Below are 13,311 nucleotides of genomic sequence, written 5' to 3' on the forward strand. Positions count from 1 at the left end.
ATCCGGGAACTTTTCTAACGGTGGAAGCGGCCCCGGCGTCTACCCAGCGTCGAATAACATGGGTACCTGGGGGAAACCCTGGGGGGTAAAGGCGGTCAGGGGCGTGATGCTGATCACATCACCCCCACTCACGACCGGATCAAGAAAGTGTGGGGCGTTACCCCCACACCCCCTATACGCCTTCATGGCGTTGTGCTATGCACAGGGGAACACTTTACTTTTCTTCACTTTACTTTATCACATTTTTATTTTTGTAAGTATAGTTCCGTCGGGCCAGGAACCGGCGCGGAGACCGCCTTTATGAGGTACATTAGACCTTTAGTTACGGCTAAAGTGGTTTAATGAGGAAAAAAGTTTGAGAAGCGCTGATCTAAAGAAAGATGCAGTACCTGTTTCTCAACAATAAACTTGACTTTACTGCCGCAGTATAACCGATTCGAACGAAGCAAGGAAGAAAATTCTCTGTGCAAACTCACAATAATTAATTGAATAGTGCGTCAAGGTGTTTGTTGGGTGCTATGGCGTTTACGCTTTTCTGTTCAATCCACACCCGTTTGACACTCTGCCTGGGCCGAATCTCTAGATACAACTCTGCTAAATCAAGACAGATGGCGCTCTCCCACTGGACGCCATGTTTAAACTTTTCATAAACAAAACGCTGCGGCCTGCGATGGACACTTTCTCCGAGAACAGGTTAAATAACTGGTTTCACAAGGTTCATGGAACCAGTTATTTTTAAAACATTAAAAAACTGACCAAGGCAAAATTTATAGTATAAAAAATATATACACTAAAAACATAACGTTTCCACCATGGGCGTATTTAAGGGGGGGGTTCAACGGGTCCAACCCCCCCCCTTGGGTTCAGTAAAAGTGCCAGATTACCTGGTCTATCTTCTAAATTTCAAGCGTATAGAACGGGATACGGATGGGAAAGATATTAATTTCACACACCAGATGGGACTGCAAAGCAAATGTCTGCAATTTCCAGATAGTTTCGGAATTTGCCTGGAAAATACACAGAAAACTTCTGTCATTTTGCAAATTTAATTTCTGTCCGAAGCAGTTGTTTGTGAACTTATGGCGCGAATATTATCATTCCATTATATAAGTTCGCGATATGGTTTCTTACCATTCAAGAATTAAGTATTTCTCAGGTTCTAATTTTTTGATAATTTGAAATTTCTCAAACTCAACTGTTTGATAATCTCGAAGGGTCGAAAAATCATTTCCGAAAGTCTAGATCGGAATGGGAAAATTTCTTTCCGATTTGTCCTTATTGGAGATTGTAACTGTATCTGGGTTAGCTTCAGCTATTACTATTTCTACTCTCTCTCTCTCTCTCTCTCTCTCTCTCTCTCTCTCTCTCTCTGTGTGTGTGTGTGTGTGTTTGGGTGGGTATGGATTCAGAAAAAGAAGTGGTTGGTGAAGGATACGATGGTGCTGAGATTGATAATTTCAGAGAAGTGTACATTGTTCAGCACATATTTTAACCCTGACTGTTACCCATTTCTGTGGAATTTCTGCGATATTGAGACTGTCAAATCAGTTATATTTTTTTCCTCTCGAGCCTTCTCAAAGGAGCCGCCCCCGTGGTGGAGTGGTTAGCACATCACGCTATGATGCCCGGGTTCGAAATCCGGCCTGGGCATGTAAGTTTTTGGGTGTCCATTCATCAATTTCATCATGTCATCACTCATCCCCATCTTCGCAAATTAGCCAAAAGTGGCACAAAAGCGAAGTAAAATCAAACAAATCAATCAATCAATCTTCTCAAAGGAATTTGGTTTTAAAAAATGTAGTGCAAGATAGCCAGGGAAATACTGTAACGTTCTCAGGTTGTTCGACACAAGATGAACAGAAAAGAATCAATACTAAGTAGGGTGACTTGTGAAATCGTATACACTAATAGTAGAAAGTTTACTGTTGTCCATTTTTGGACCATTTGTAGTAGAGATGAACCCAAGTTTATCTGAACACAGTCAACACATTGAAAAATTGCAACAACTTCTTCCAATATGAAATTCCTATTCCTCATTCATTGCAACAGTGTCAAAATGTTGGATGGCCTGGTTGATATTTCTTACATTTTCAAATCTGAATGAAAAATGTGGCAAACAGTAATTGAAAAGACATGCCCAGGATCTGGACTGTAGGCAGTAGAAAATTGTGACAAGCTCTTGTACTCCAATATGCACAAATTGTTGGTGATCTTGGCTACACTGCCAGTTTCATCTTCAACACCCGAGAGGATGTGTTTAACATTAAGGAGGTTGAAATAATGTCCTCGCAATTCAACGGGAGATCCTCGACTAATGGACCTTGCACTGTTAAGTGTGCATACATACGAATATTAAAATAAAACCGATGATGTTACTTTCAATTTTGTAGCAAGGAGGAAAAGACTAATTCTAATATTGATTTCTAATGTGAAGCTGGGATTAGCTTTTTCTAAAGCATTTTCTGCTCATTTTGTGTAGAGTTCGTCGATAGACTTTTTAATAAATTTGTGGCCTTTCATGTGGTGGCAGATTGGATTTTGATAGCCAGATCAACAATGCGGTGGTATACGTCCCGGATTTTCAAGGACAATCCCGAAATTGTATCATTTGTCCCGGTGTCCCGAATATAGTTTCTTTGGAATGCAAAAATGTCCTGGAATCGGGTTGGAAAGAAGAAATGATTAAGACTGTACTTCCCTGAACTTTGTTATATTTAAATGCGTGGACGTAATTTTAAAATGCTCATTTTACAAAATAATCTAACTCTACATTGAACCGCTCCCCCTCCGTAATACAAGATTTTTTGAGTTACAAGACGGTACTGCAAACATCTTGGATTTTACGATAGCGCCGCTGTCTGCTAGCGGTGCTGAATTTCAGTTACGATTCTCTTCCATTGTATAGTAACATGCTTACTACAAAGAGTCAGTGCTTGAGTGCCTATCTGTTCAGTCCGCAGTTTTCAAATAAAGTTCCCACACAATGTGCGATGTGAATGACAATTATGTTCAGCCCCCCCCCCCCCGCTCCCTAATAAGCTACCGACCAGTAAACTTATGAAATATAAGAACTCTAAATCCCCTATCACAGGGAACTGGATTTCTAGTAGGAATGACCTAGTTGGCGCTGAACTAACTTTCTAGGTAGCAATCATGGCCGCCTGGCTGACTGCTTGACTGGTTTGGAGGAATAGGACATGTTCTAATTGCTACTTGCTTTCCTCGACTGGATTCTGTGAAACAGCCAATCAGAGCAAAGTTTCGCCATGTGAAGATAATCTGCGAGTGTCCAAATGAGCGCTTTTGTCTGTGGTTTCCGAGTGTTACTCCAGCAATGTACGTATTCAGCATGAAAGGCGCGTTGAATTACACCATCTATGCTGAGTGCACGGTGTTTACATTTGAAACAACTAAAATATTCTTCCATACGTGTACAGTAAACGTTGTATAGTATGTATTTAAGCGGCGCCATTGTTTTGTACCTTATAACGTTTTATACGAAACGTTATTCCTCTCGGTTGAATACTTATCGGCTTTTAAAAATGTGAAGTGATACATTGTTTACATCTCACGCGGCCGCCATTACAACTTCCCTCGTGACCTCTAGATGGGAACAAAAGTCTATCGACAAGTACGCTGATAAGTATCGTGTGAGGCGAAAACTAGCAAATTGGTAGCCAGTCCAGCGCCAACTAGGGCATACCTACTGGATGTCCAGTTCCGTGTGATGCGGGCTTAATTGTACCAAAAGTTGAAACCCGTCAACTATATATACGCCCATGGTTTCCACCGTATAACAGGATCTTCTCAGACGAAACTTCACATTGAATTCATTGTGAAGTTTCGTCTGAAGAAGATCCTGTTAGAGGGTGGAAACGTTACGTTTTTAGTGTATATATATTTTTACTATAAATTTTGCCTTGATCAGTTTTTTAATGTTTTATTACCATGGAGACAAGGCTTAACAGTGTTAAGGAACGTACTCTAGATCAACACCAAAGTTTTTGAGCTCCCACCAAGAATCGAAACCAGAACTGCTTGTATCCGAAGGCAAAAGAACTTATCATTCAACGTGGTAAATATTTTAAATGCATTAATATGATAATATGTGCAGAATACCCAAACACAATTATACTCATTACAATTAAGTTTTATTAAAAATATTGCAATAAGAACTATTCATTTTGTTAACAACCAAAGACTTCTTTTGACTCTAGAATTATCAGGCAGTGAAATTACAATTTCTCTTAAAAATTCTGAAAGAATACAAACGACAACAATGGCAGCACCAATCACTCTGAACCAACTGGGGATATCTTTGAAAACTAATATTTGCCACATGAAGGCAAATGCTGAATCAAATATTCTTACAATCGAAATAGAGCCAGGTTTTTCAAGTTTAAGGGATACACAACTTAAAGTCCCACCACAGAAGCTGGAAGTCATGATAAAAGCCACCATGTAGCGATGTCTCCCACACTCTGGTATGCAGAAGTTACCATTGACAGCAACTGCCAGAAGGATGCAGCCAACAAGGCTTACAACTGACACAGACATTTGAATCACCGCAAAACTGAGATCTTTTAGCAAATGCACCAACACAAAAACACCAGCAGCAAATACAGCACCACATATTGCAGAAATAACTCCGTATAGCTTTTGTGCTGAAAATTCAGGCGCATCAGTTTGATTGAACAAAAATGGTGGCTCTGAAATGAAGGTTATTCCAATCATTGTGAAAAATACAATTATGAGATATGTTATTTTGCATGGTTCACGCAAGAAAATTCTAGCAAGTATCCCAACAAAAATTGGTGTGGTACCATTAATCACTGAAGCTTCACCTATCGGTATAAGACGCATAGAATAATAGATTGCAATTAAACCACTGGTACCTAAAAGACCTCGAAGTAGAAGATGTCTTCTTTTTCCTTTTGGAAATGGATGTGCATTCTGCAGTACAAGTACTGAAATATTATCTATACTCATCCCAAGTCCACTGTAAGCACAAATGATGAATACATCTTCATGCATCATTTTAACTAACATGTAATTGACTGAGAACAAAAAGCTTGTACAGAATGCAAACAGAAGTCCTATGTGTGGTACGTGAAGAAACTTCTCATAACATTTAAGCTTCCTCTGCTCATTTTCTTTCTTGCCTCTGTCAGAAACGTCACTTCCTGCTATTTCCTGTAGTTCAATGTTTTCACTCACAACCTGAACTTTTGGTATTGAAATTGGGGAGTTCCTTGTAACTGAGGGTTGGTCTGAGAGAATGCCCACTGTTATCGCAGCTTCCCTTGAAGTGATATTTTGTTTGCTTTCACGTGATCCAGTTCCTGCAAGAAGAGTTTATTTTAAACCATTCTTAATGAAATCTATTTGTAATTAAATGTATTTGATACAGTGGCGGTGTTGGGTTCAATAACTGGGGGGGGGGCAAAGACAGAATATTTCCCTTTGAAGATAAGGTTTAGCACAGTGCAAGGGCAAAAGTGGCGAAAAACAGGGGGCAATTGCTCCCTCGCCCCCCTTAATTATCACTTTACTTTGATATCTTTCTGTTGTTATCTTAGTAACTCATATCGTGGTAGGTCTCTCTCTTGCAATCTCCCTCTCCCCTCTAATTTTAGATTTACGTTAAACAATATTATATCGTAATACAACAAAACGCTTTAAAGCCCCTGGGGTATCCTACGAAAAGTGGTCCTACTCCATATAATTAACAAAATGAATTAATATGGAAATTATTATTGCTTCTAATTGCATGGAGGTTTAGATATTTATGAATGCATATAATTTGAACATTTCACTAATAAAAGTTATTAGAATCTGCAGCCTACTTGCTTCACAGACAATTGAAGGCTAAATGTTACATTTTAAACCGTCACACACGTAACGAAAGCACTTTTGTTAATGCTTTTCATTCATTAAGCCTATGCCATCATACTAAGGTTTTTTTCTTTTGTTAGGAGACACCACAAAGTGCTTTATAATTCTATGAAATCAGTTGATTATGAATATTTTATCAAATCTCATTTAAATTTTGTGTGTGAAATGTCACAACGTAACGCTGGAATGCCCCCGCCTACGTTTTAAACGCTTTTGAGTAATTTTCATCGCAGGTCCGAACTTACCCCATCATGTTGGATGTTTTATTATTATTATTATTACTATTATTGTTATACATATTTGTGTGAAATGTCACTGCACGCCTCTCCCAAAATAAAATCCATGGTACTCTACTGCTACGAATTCTTGAAAAACTGCATTTTACCCTCAACAAAACGCAACCATTGAAATTATGGATTAACTTTGAACAATTGGACAAGCACAATATGTAACATACATACCTATAACTAATCAGGTAGGTATGTCCAAACAATTGCATAATAAAACAATTTTAGTTTATGCGGAATTTTCTAACTTGTTTAACAAAATCTCGAAGAGTCAGGTACATTCTCGCGACTTAGTTTTCAGTTCATTTTATGCTCAGGTAGGCTAATTGAGATAGAACCTACAGTTTAGGGATTCGACTGACTGTGCAATGTGGCTCCATAGGTTATCGAACACGGAACAAGAAGACAGCGGTAATCACTACACTGTCTGGAGGCCCTAGTAGAACCTAAAGATGACTACTTTCCCGACTAATATTAGTAGAACCAGTGCCTACTAGCGTGTAAGATTCTATATTTATGTGCGATGCATTAATCTCTCCACCAATCAACCCTATGCATGCTATTTGTAAACTTGCTACATCGACTCAAGAAACCCTTTTCTATTTTGGCTTAGGTAATGACCCCTGGAAAAATCTATTTGGGACAGTAAATATATTTTGTGAGAAAAAGCCTCATTTAATATATCGATTAATATCACAAGTAAAATAGATATTTGTGATAAAAGAAAATGTAAATGCAAGTTTTTCTCGTCTATTAGGGGAGCAGACTGGCCAATTCGGAGGGGGGAAAGAAAAGGACTGTAAATCTGTCCATGATTATCAGTATTTTTAGTTCAGTCATCGATGACAAGAGGGGAGATCAGAAGTATACATATCTGAGAAAATATAACCTTGTCAAACTCATTCGGTTGATTTTTAAAAAGTTATAAAGCCATTCATCAACTTTACAACAATTAGGTAATTCAGGGATGTGAAAATTTGTGCACGTTATCATGTATATTTGTAAATGAATCTTTTAACAGATTTTATTTTTGGCCACTCTAGTTTTCATATTATATTGCTTCAATCCAATGAATAAATTTTGTAAAGTTATAATTGTTAGGTTTAGAAGTATTACATGGTTTGTTTCAATGAAGTTGATTTGAGAATTGTGATAAAATAGAAATTAGAAATATCAATTAATTAAACTAAACTTACCATTCTGCTTCAGTGAAGACATAGTGAACAAATAGTGCTTGAAGAAGAGGTATATTTAACACTAAGTAGTTTACATGTAATTCGAATTGTTTTTGTGCTATTAAACTGGCTCATCACACATTCTCATTCGTCAACCAAGGTGGAGTACATGCAGGCAGGTTCGTTTGGTGTGTTTGGTGTTTCGTATGACGTAGTTTAGAGCTTGACGTCATTACAGCGTCTTGAATAACGTAGTCTGGAAAACGACCCAAGAAACTAGTTCCCCAGACGGATGACAAACATAGATGGCAGTGCGATCAGTACGAATGGTTTTGATTTGAGTTGCTGTTTTAAGTCCACTTTATGCACAGTAAGGCTAATCGGGACTAGACCTACAGTTTAAAGTGGGATCCGAACCACTTGTGCCTCCACCGGGTATCGAACCCGGGACCCCTCGATTACAAGGCAATGACGCTACCACTGCGCCATGGGGGAGGCCCTCGATCAGTACGAATGCTAATTTTCTTATGAAAGTAATGTGGCTTAGTTAGTTTTTGGAATATATTGTGTAGATTTGTTTGTCTTGAAATGCGGTACGTGAATTGATGGAAACAGTTATATTTATGGAGTGATTTGCAGTCACGAAACGGCATTAATTTGGAAAGAAAAGTAAAATAAAATTAATAAATAAATAGCATGCGTAACACAAGAAGAAACATCGCAAAGTGATTCCGGACGTCAGGTGTTGGATTGTGTACTAGAGTTTTATTTTTCTATGTTATTAGCATATAAATAGTATCCTGAGAGATATTTTATACCGAGGCGACAAACCACAAGTGTCTCTTGAAAGCGAGCAGTCCGTAATCAATGCAGCCTTTCGAACCGTAGGGTCACAAGCTCTAACTGCACCGTTTCCTCAAGGAGATTTTACACCAAAGCGACACGCGACAAACGATACGAGGATTTCACACCAAAGCGACATGGGTCCTTCGGTTCAAGGCACCTTTCATACCGAAGCTACACATGTTGCTTGGAAACGAGTCAATCAAGAGCAACATTTCACATCGTAGCGGCATGACGGGAAGCACAGGCCAGCGTTCGGTTGGTGAAAACCTCAAGCGATAAGTGTCGCGTGCCGCTTGTCGCTTTGGTGCGCAATTTCTCTAAAGCAATACACTCATTGCATCGCGCATGCGCGAACAACAAACCACGGCAACATGTTGCAAGCTATTGAGGAAATGGCCCAGTTGAGCGACGTACAAGCGACAAAGCGACACGCGTGGTTTATCGTGTCGCCTATCTGTTGTTCGGACAATTAGCAGCGAACGCTTGCTAATAGACTGAAGGCACCATGTCGCGTGTCACTTAGTTGGGAACTCCCCCAGTAGCGCGTCGCTTCGGTCTGAGTACCCTTCGTTTAAGGAGCTTTCCGACCGAAGTAACAAGTAGCACGCGAATACGCCATATGAACGTGTCGTTTGCTGTTTGGACCCTCATGTGCAATGAATGCTATTTTACAGTCTGGAAGTGTGTGTCACTAGTGTGACAGTGTGATCATCCCGTGTCGCTTGTCCCATTGGTTTGAAAGTTTCCTTACACTCATGTCGATGGCACTAAGAAAGTTTTGTGGGATTCCCCTTGTCGTTTCATGTAATCATCATTATCATCATCGCCGCGATTAGTTTAAAGCGGAAAAGAAGAGAGAGTAAATATAAAAAAATACGAATGCTTCAGTGTGTATATCTTTAAAAGAAATGATGATGATGATAATAATAATGAACCTAATTCATACACAAAAATTTAGTTGTCAAGAACATTCCACGCGTATTTTTTCTCCCGTATTAATAACGAAAGTATGACGATAACAGGACGTGGTCGACTGTCTAGAATGTTCGTTAATATCTTCGCGACCACTGTACCAAATATCATAGCAATTATCACATTCATAGAAATGCTTCATGTAAAAGAATCAGACGTTGCAGCGAAAACTCCGTTTACTTCCATTATAAGCAGACGAATACCAAGCACCGAGATCAACACCAGCGCCTCTAGCGGTATCCTTTCTGAGTGGAACCTGCCAGAGAGGCCAAAACCGTCCGTTTTCCACACTACATTATTCAAGGCACTGTAACGTCATGGATAGGCCTACAGACCACAAAATTGCACAAAACGACAATTCGAGTTTTCTTTTCACAATTAAGATTTTCCAATAGGTAGTTCATTGTAAGTTATTGTCTACGTGACAAAATTAATTGCACAAAACATTTAAAATTGTAATACTATCAGGAAGTAAAGGGCCTTCTACGTGACGTCATTGAGTTGAGTTTGTGCACAGGGTGAGTCGTAAGCGGAAGGTACGCTTTCATTGAAGCTTAGAATTACGTCACGACAGCAGTGAGAAAAAATAATTCATAATCAGAGGGCGTTCAGTACAGTGGGATCCATAAGTATTACCAAGAAAATTGTCCATCATGACGATTACTCCCTTTTGGCTCTGTCCGAAAGGTACAAAGTACAGACTTGAAGTATGATCTTGGCGGAAGTGACGTCAGTTAGTACAGTTCGAAAGCGCAAAGAACAGAAGAATGCAAGTGCACAGCTCGCAGTACAGATGGATGCTGACTAGGTCACGTGATATCCGCACTCGTTGTTCATTTGTTTAAAATCACGGAGGTAGAAAGCCAGCAACACAGGTTAAATATACGTTATAGACCAGCAAGTTGTTGGTTGAAGTTCTTGTAATGTGTGGAAATGTATGTGTACGAACATTTGAAAATGCTATGCAATTGCTATGGTGAAAAACAAGTGTTAAAAACACGGGGAAAACGACGAGTACTCAGTTTTATCTACTGATCGTATTTGGCGCTGCAGTCGAAGTGCAATTCGAAAGACTTTCACTTTCAGTCACGACTTGAAGACCATACTCGGAGGATGCTCGCTTCAAGTACGGTCTTGCACCTTTTTTAACACAGCCTTAGTTTTATGCAATGATAGCTTCAAGAACTGGCAAATAAACACCAAACAATCTGCTTACAACCTCTGAACAAGTATACGTAAAAATTCAGTCCTTAACCCATGTGCCCAGAATATTTTTTTTCAGATATCTGTTTTATACTTGAATATAAGCCTATTGAGGGTCAGATATTATGCTTAACTTCAGTTTCGATGTGATATCTTTACTTGTTAAAGAGTGGAGGGGGGCCCACAAATGTGGGCACTGGGCACTAATGGGTGGGGTGTTTACTTGCGCACAAATGTGGGCAGTGGGCACTAATGGATCTCCTGATATTTATTATGATAGAGCAATTATAATAAGTCACTCTTCTACAAGAGCTTTAAAGTAATTTATAATGCAAAGGTTCTAAATTTATGAAAGTACAGTTGGTCTGTACAACATTTTATGCACTGAAGTATACTAGAAATTACAGAATATCTCCTCGTATATGTAATGGTAGATTTTTCCTTAGTAAATTACTCCCAAAATATTTCGTCTACATGAGCTTCAAATAAATTTATAATGCAAATTTGTGGATTTAGAAAAGTATCTTTTCGATTTTTCAAAAGTTTATTTGTGACTGTGAAACCGTTCAAAACATTTGATGTGACATCCCACGTTGCACTTTCTGCACTTTTATCAAGTATTCTTCTTGCACTCTCCACATCGTATTTGTGTTTTGTTGGTTTCTAAGATGTGAAGAGCACCATCTAGTCGAATATTATCGTCAACTAGTTTCTTCCCAGTTGTGGATACTCGTGACTGCCTTGGACGCTCTTGTGTGTACCTAGACAAATAATTCTGAACTACAAAGCGGGTGAATGCGAAAAGATCTAGACACTACTGGTGTCCAATGGGTGTTAATCTGTACAGCTGCCAAGCATTATTCATTGTAACATTTAAAAAATAAGCAATGAGTGCCAGTACCATTTTCGGTTTCGAATTGTGATGCCGTAAGAAGATATGTTCTGATCCATTTGGTCTATTCCACCCATGTAAGTGTTGTACCTCGCAATGCAAGCTGGCTGATCTATAAAAATATGCTTCTTTTCTGCTCGACACCATCTTTTAATTTTCCCCAATGGATGCACACCACAGTTCGTCGATGCTACATTTACAACGTTGTTGTCATTGTATTGCACCAAAGTTATTGCAGATTTTGTGCCCGTGACCTGGTTATACGAACCACGGATTTCCTTCTTGAACACTTTGGAATTAATGAGAGGCGCCTTTTCAACTCGATTTACTCGGATTGTACCAACTGCATCATGCCCTTTTTGAAGTAAGGAGTCAAACAATCTGAGGGACGCAAAGAAATTGTTCATGTACAGGCAATATGTAGTTTCAGGTGGCATTTTGTTGACCAGTTCCGTAACAACAGAACCACCTACTCCAAGTTCAGGAATAGTATTACCTGTTGAGGCCCCCTGGTATGGTTCCACCTCGAAGCTGATTACCAGATAAATGTGGGATATCAAAATCTTCTTCAGAAGCGCTATCCTCATCGCTGGCCAATGCATTTTCAGGTGGTTGAATATACACATCCGCATGAAGTACGTCATCCTCTTCAAGAAGAGCTGCGATTTCTTCAACATTTAACTTGGAAAGAAAAATAAATGCTTGTATTTATCTGATACCATTAGATATAAACAAAATGTCATTCAACTTGAAAAGAACGAACGGCAAGGAGGCATTAAATGACAGTATTTCCAACCCTACCTTTTATGCCATTCCATTTAGAAAAAATCCGATGGCTATATAACAAAACATATACAAAGGAAATCCGTTTCCGCAATGAAGAAAACTCATAAACTTCAATCGTTTTGGTATATAATTTATAAATGCGATGTAGTAAATATTCTATGTTCCTTTTGCAACCAATGTTTTTTGTGTAAACTGCAATTCATGTGAAATATAGGTCTACGGTTCAATGTTAAAAATAAGTAGCTACGAAAACTGCTGTAGAAGTTCACCCACCCTCTTGTGCCCAGTGCCAACAAAAGTGGGCAGTAAAAATTAAACTCTTACTGTTACTATGGTATGAAGTTCAAAGAACCTTTTACTTTATAATAATAAACATCAGTGACGTGCACTGAGGAGTAGCTAGTCTAGCTGAGATAGATCAATCAATCTCAAATCTCTAATTATTTTCAAATCACAATATTTATTGTTTTGTTGAAGCCACAGTTCATATGCAACACTTTTTTTCACGCGCTTCTCGTCCCTCGGTGCGTTCAGCGGCCTAGCTCGCTCATTCTCTGCCTCACAGTTCCAGGTAGAAACGGGTTTTCGAAAGGAAAGGGAAGATTTCTGCCTCTACCTCCCTTGCCCCCTCGACCCCGCTCCCTGGTTGGAAGCCCGTGCTCTCAGGTCCTCCAGTCTATCTCCTGTAGGACAGATAGGGGATTGGATTCCCTTCGCTTCCTTTGTAAATCCTCCAAAGAACTAAGGGGAATTTTTTCTACAGTACTTCTGTTCTCTGTATTTACACTACTTTTTTTCACGTTGTACAATATGTATGTATAATATGGGATGTCCTTTTATTATTTATGCAATTGGAACGTCTTATGTGCAGACAAAAATTTTATGCTTTTTTTAAAAAAAATATGGAATATATAATGATTAGATAACAAATAATTGCTCACGCTCTCTTTTGCTCTCGTTTTAGAAGTGTTTTATTTAAATATACTAATCTCTTGGCCTCCAATTAAAAAATGGATAAGCTAAACAATCATAAATACGATGTATTTATTTGGGCAAGTGAACGCGCGTTCTAATTCTTGTTGTTGGTTTGATTTATTTTACTTCGCTTTTCTGCCACATTTGGTTATCGCGAAAATGAGGATGAGTGATGATATGATGAAACTGATGAACGGACCTCACAAAGAACAATTCAAGCCGGAATTCGTGACGAGCGTGCATTCTTGTTCTTGTGTGTTGTACTCTACCTGCAGTGAAT

General features: G+C 38.9%; 1 protein-coding gene across 1 annotated transcript; it reads right to left on the reverse strand.

The window, feature by feature from the left end:
* Nucleotides 1-4,179: 4,179 nt before the first annotated feature.
* On the reverse strand, nt 4,180-7,511 carry LOC146002653 (solute carrier family 35 member G1-like). The gene is made up of 2 exons (XM_083140615.1): nt 7,379-7,511; nt 4,180-5,342 (listed from the first exon to the last, which is right to left on the reverse strand). Exons 1-2 carry the CDS (start codon nt 7,398-7,400, stop codon nt 4,180-4,182), a joined length of 1,185 nt encoding a protein of 394 aa, XP_082996741.1. The 5' UTR covers nt 7,401-7,511.
* Nucleotides 7,512-13,311: the final 5,800 nt, after the last annotated feature.

The sequence above is a fragment of the Lepisma saccharinum genome, chromosome 18 (genome assembly GCF_977018435.1).
Source record: "Lepisma saccharinum chromosome 18, izLepSacc3.1, whole genome shotgun sequence".
In the NCBI taxonomy this organism is placed as follows: domain Eukaryota; kingdom Metazoa; phylum Arthropoda; class Insecta; order Zygentoma; family Lepismatidae; genus Lepisma; species Lepisma saccharinum.

Bases quoted from the DNA above. Each gene is read 5' to 3' on its own strand.
- LOC146002653 (XM_083140615.1), bottom strand. From the start codon at position 7,400: ATGTCTTCACTGAAGCAGAATG. The intron at 5,343-7,378 runs GTAAGTTTAGTT...CTCTTCTTGCAG, and splicing joins GTCTTCACTGAAGCAGAATG to GAACTGGATCACGTGAAAGC.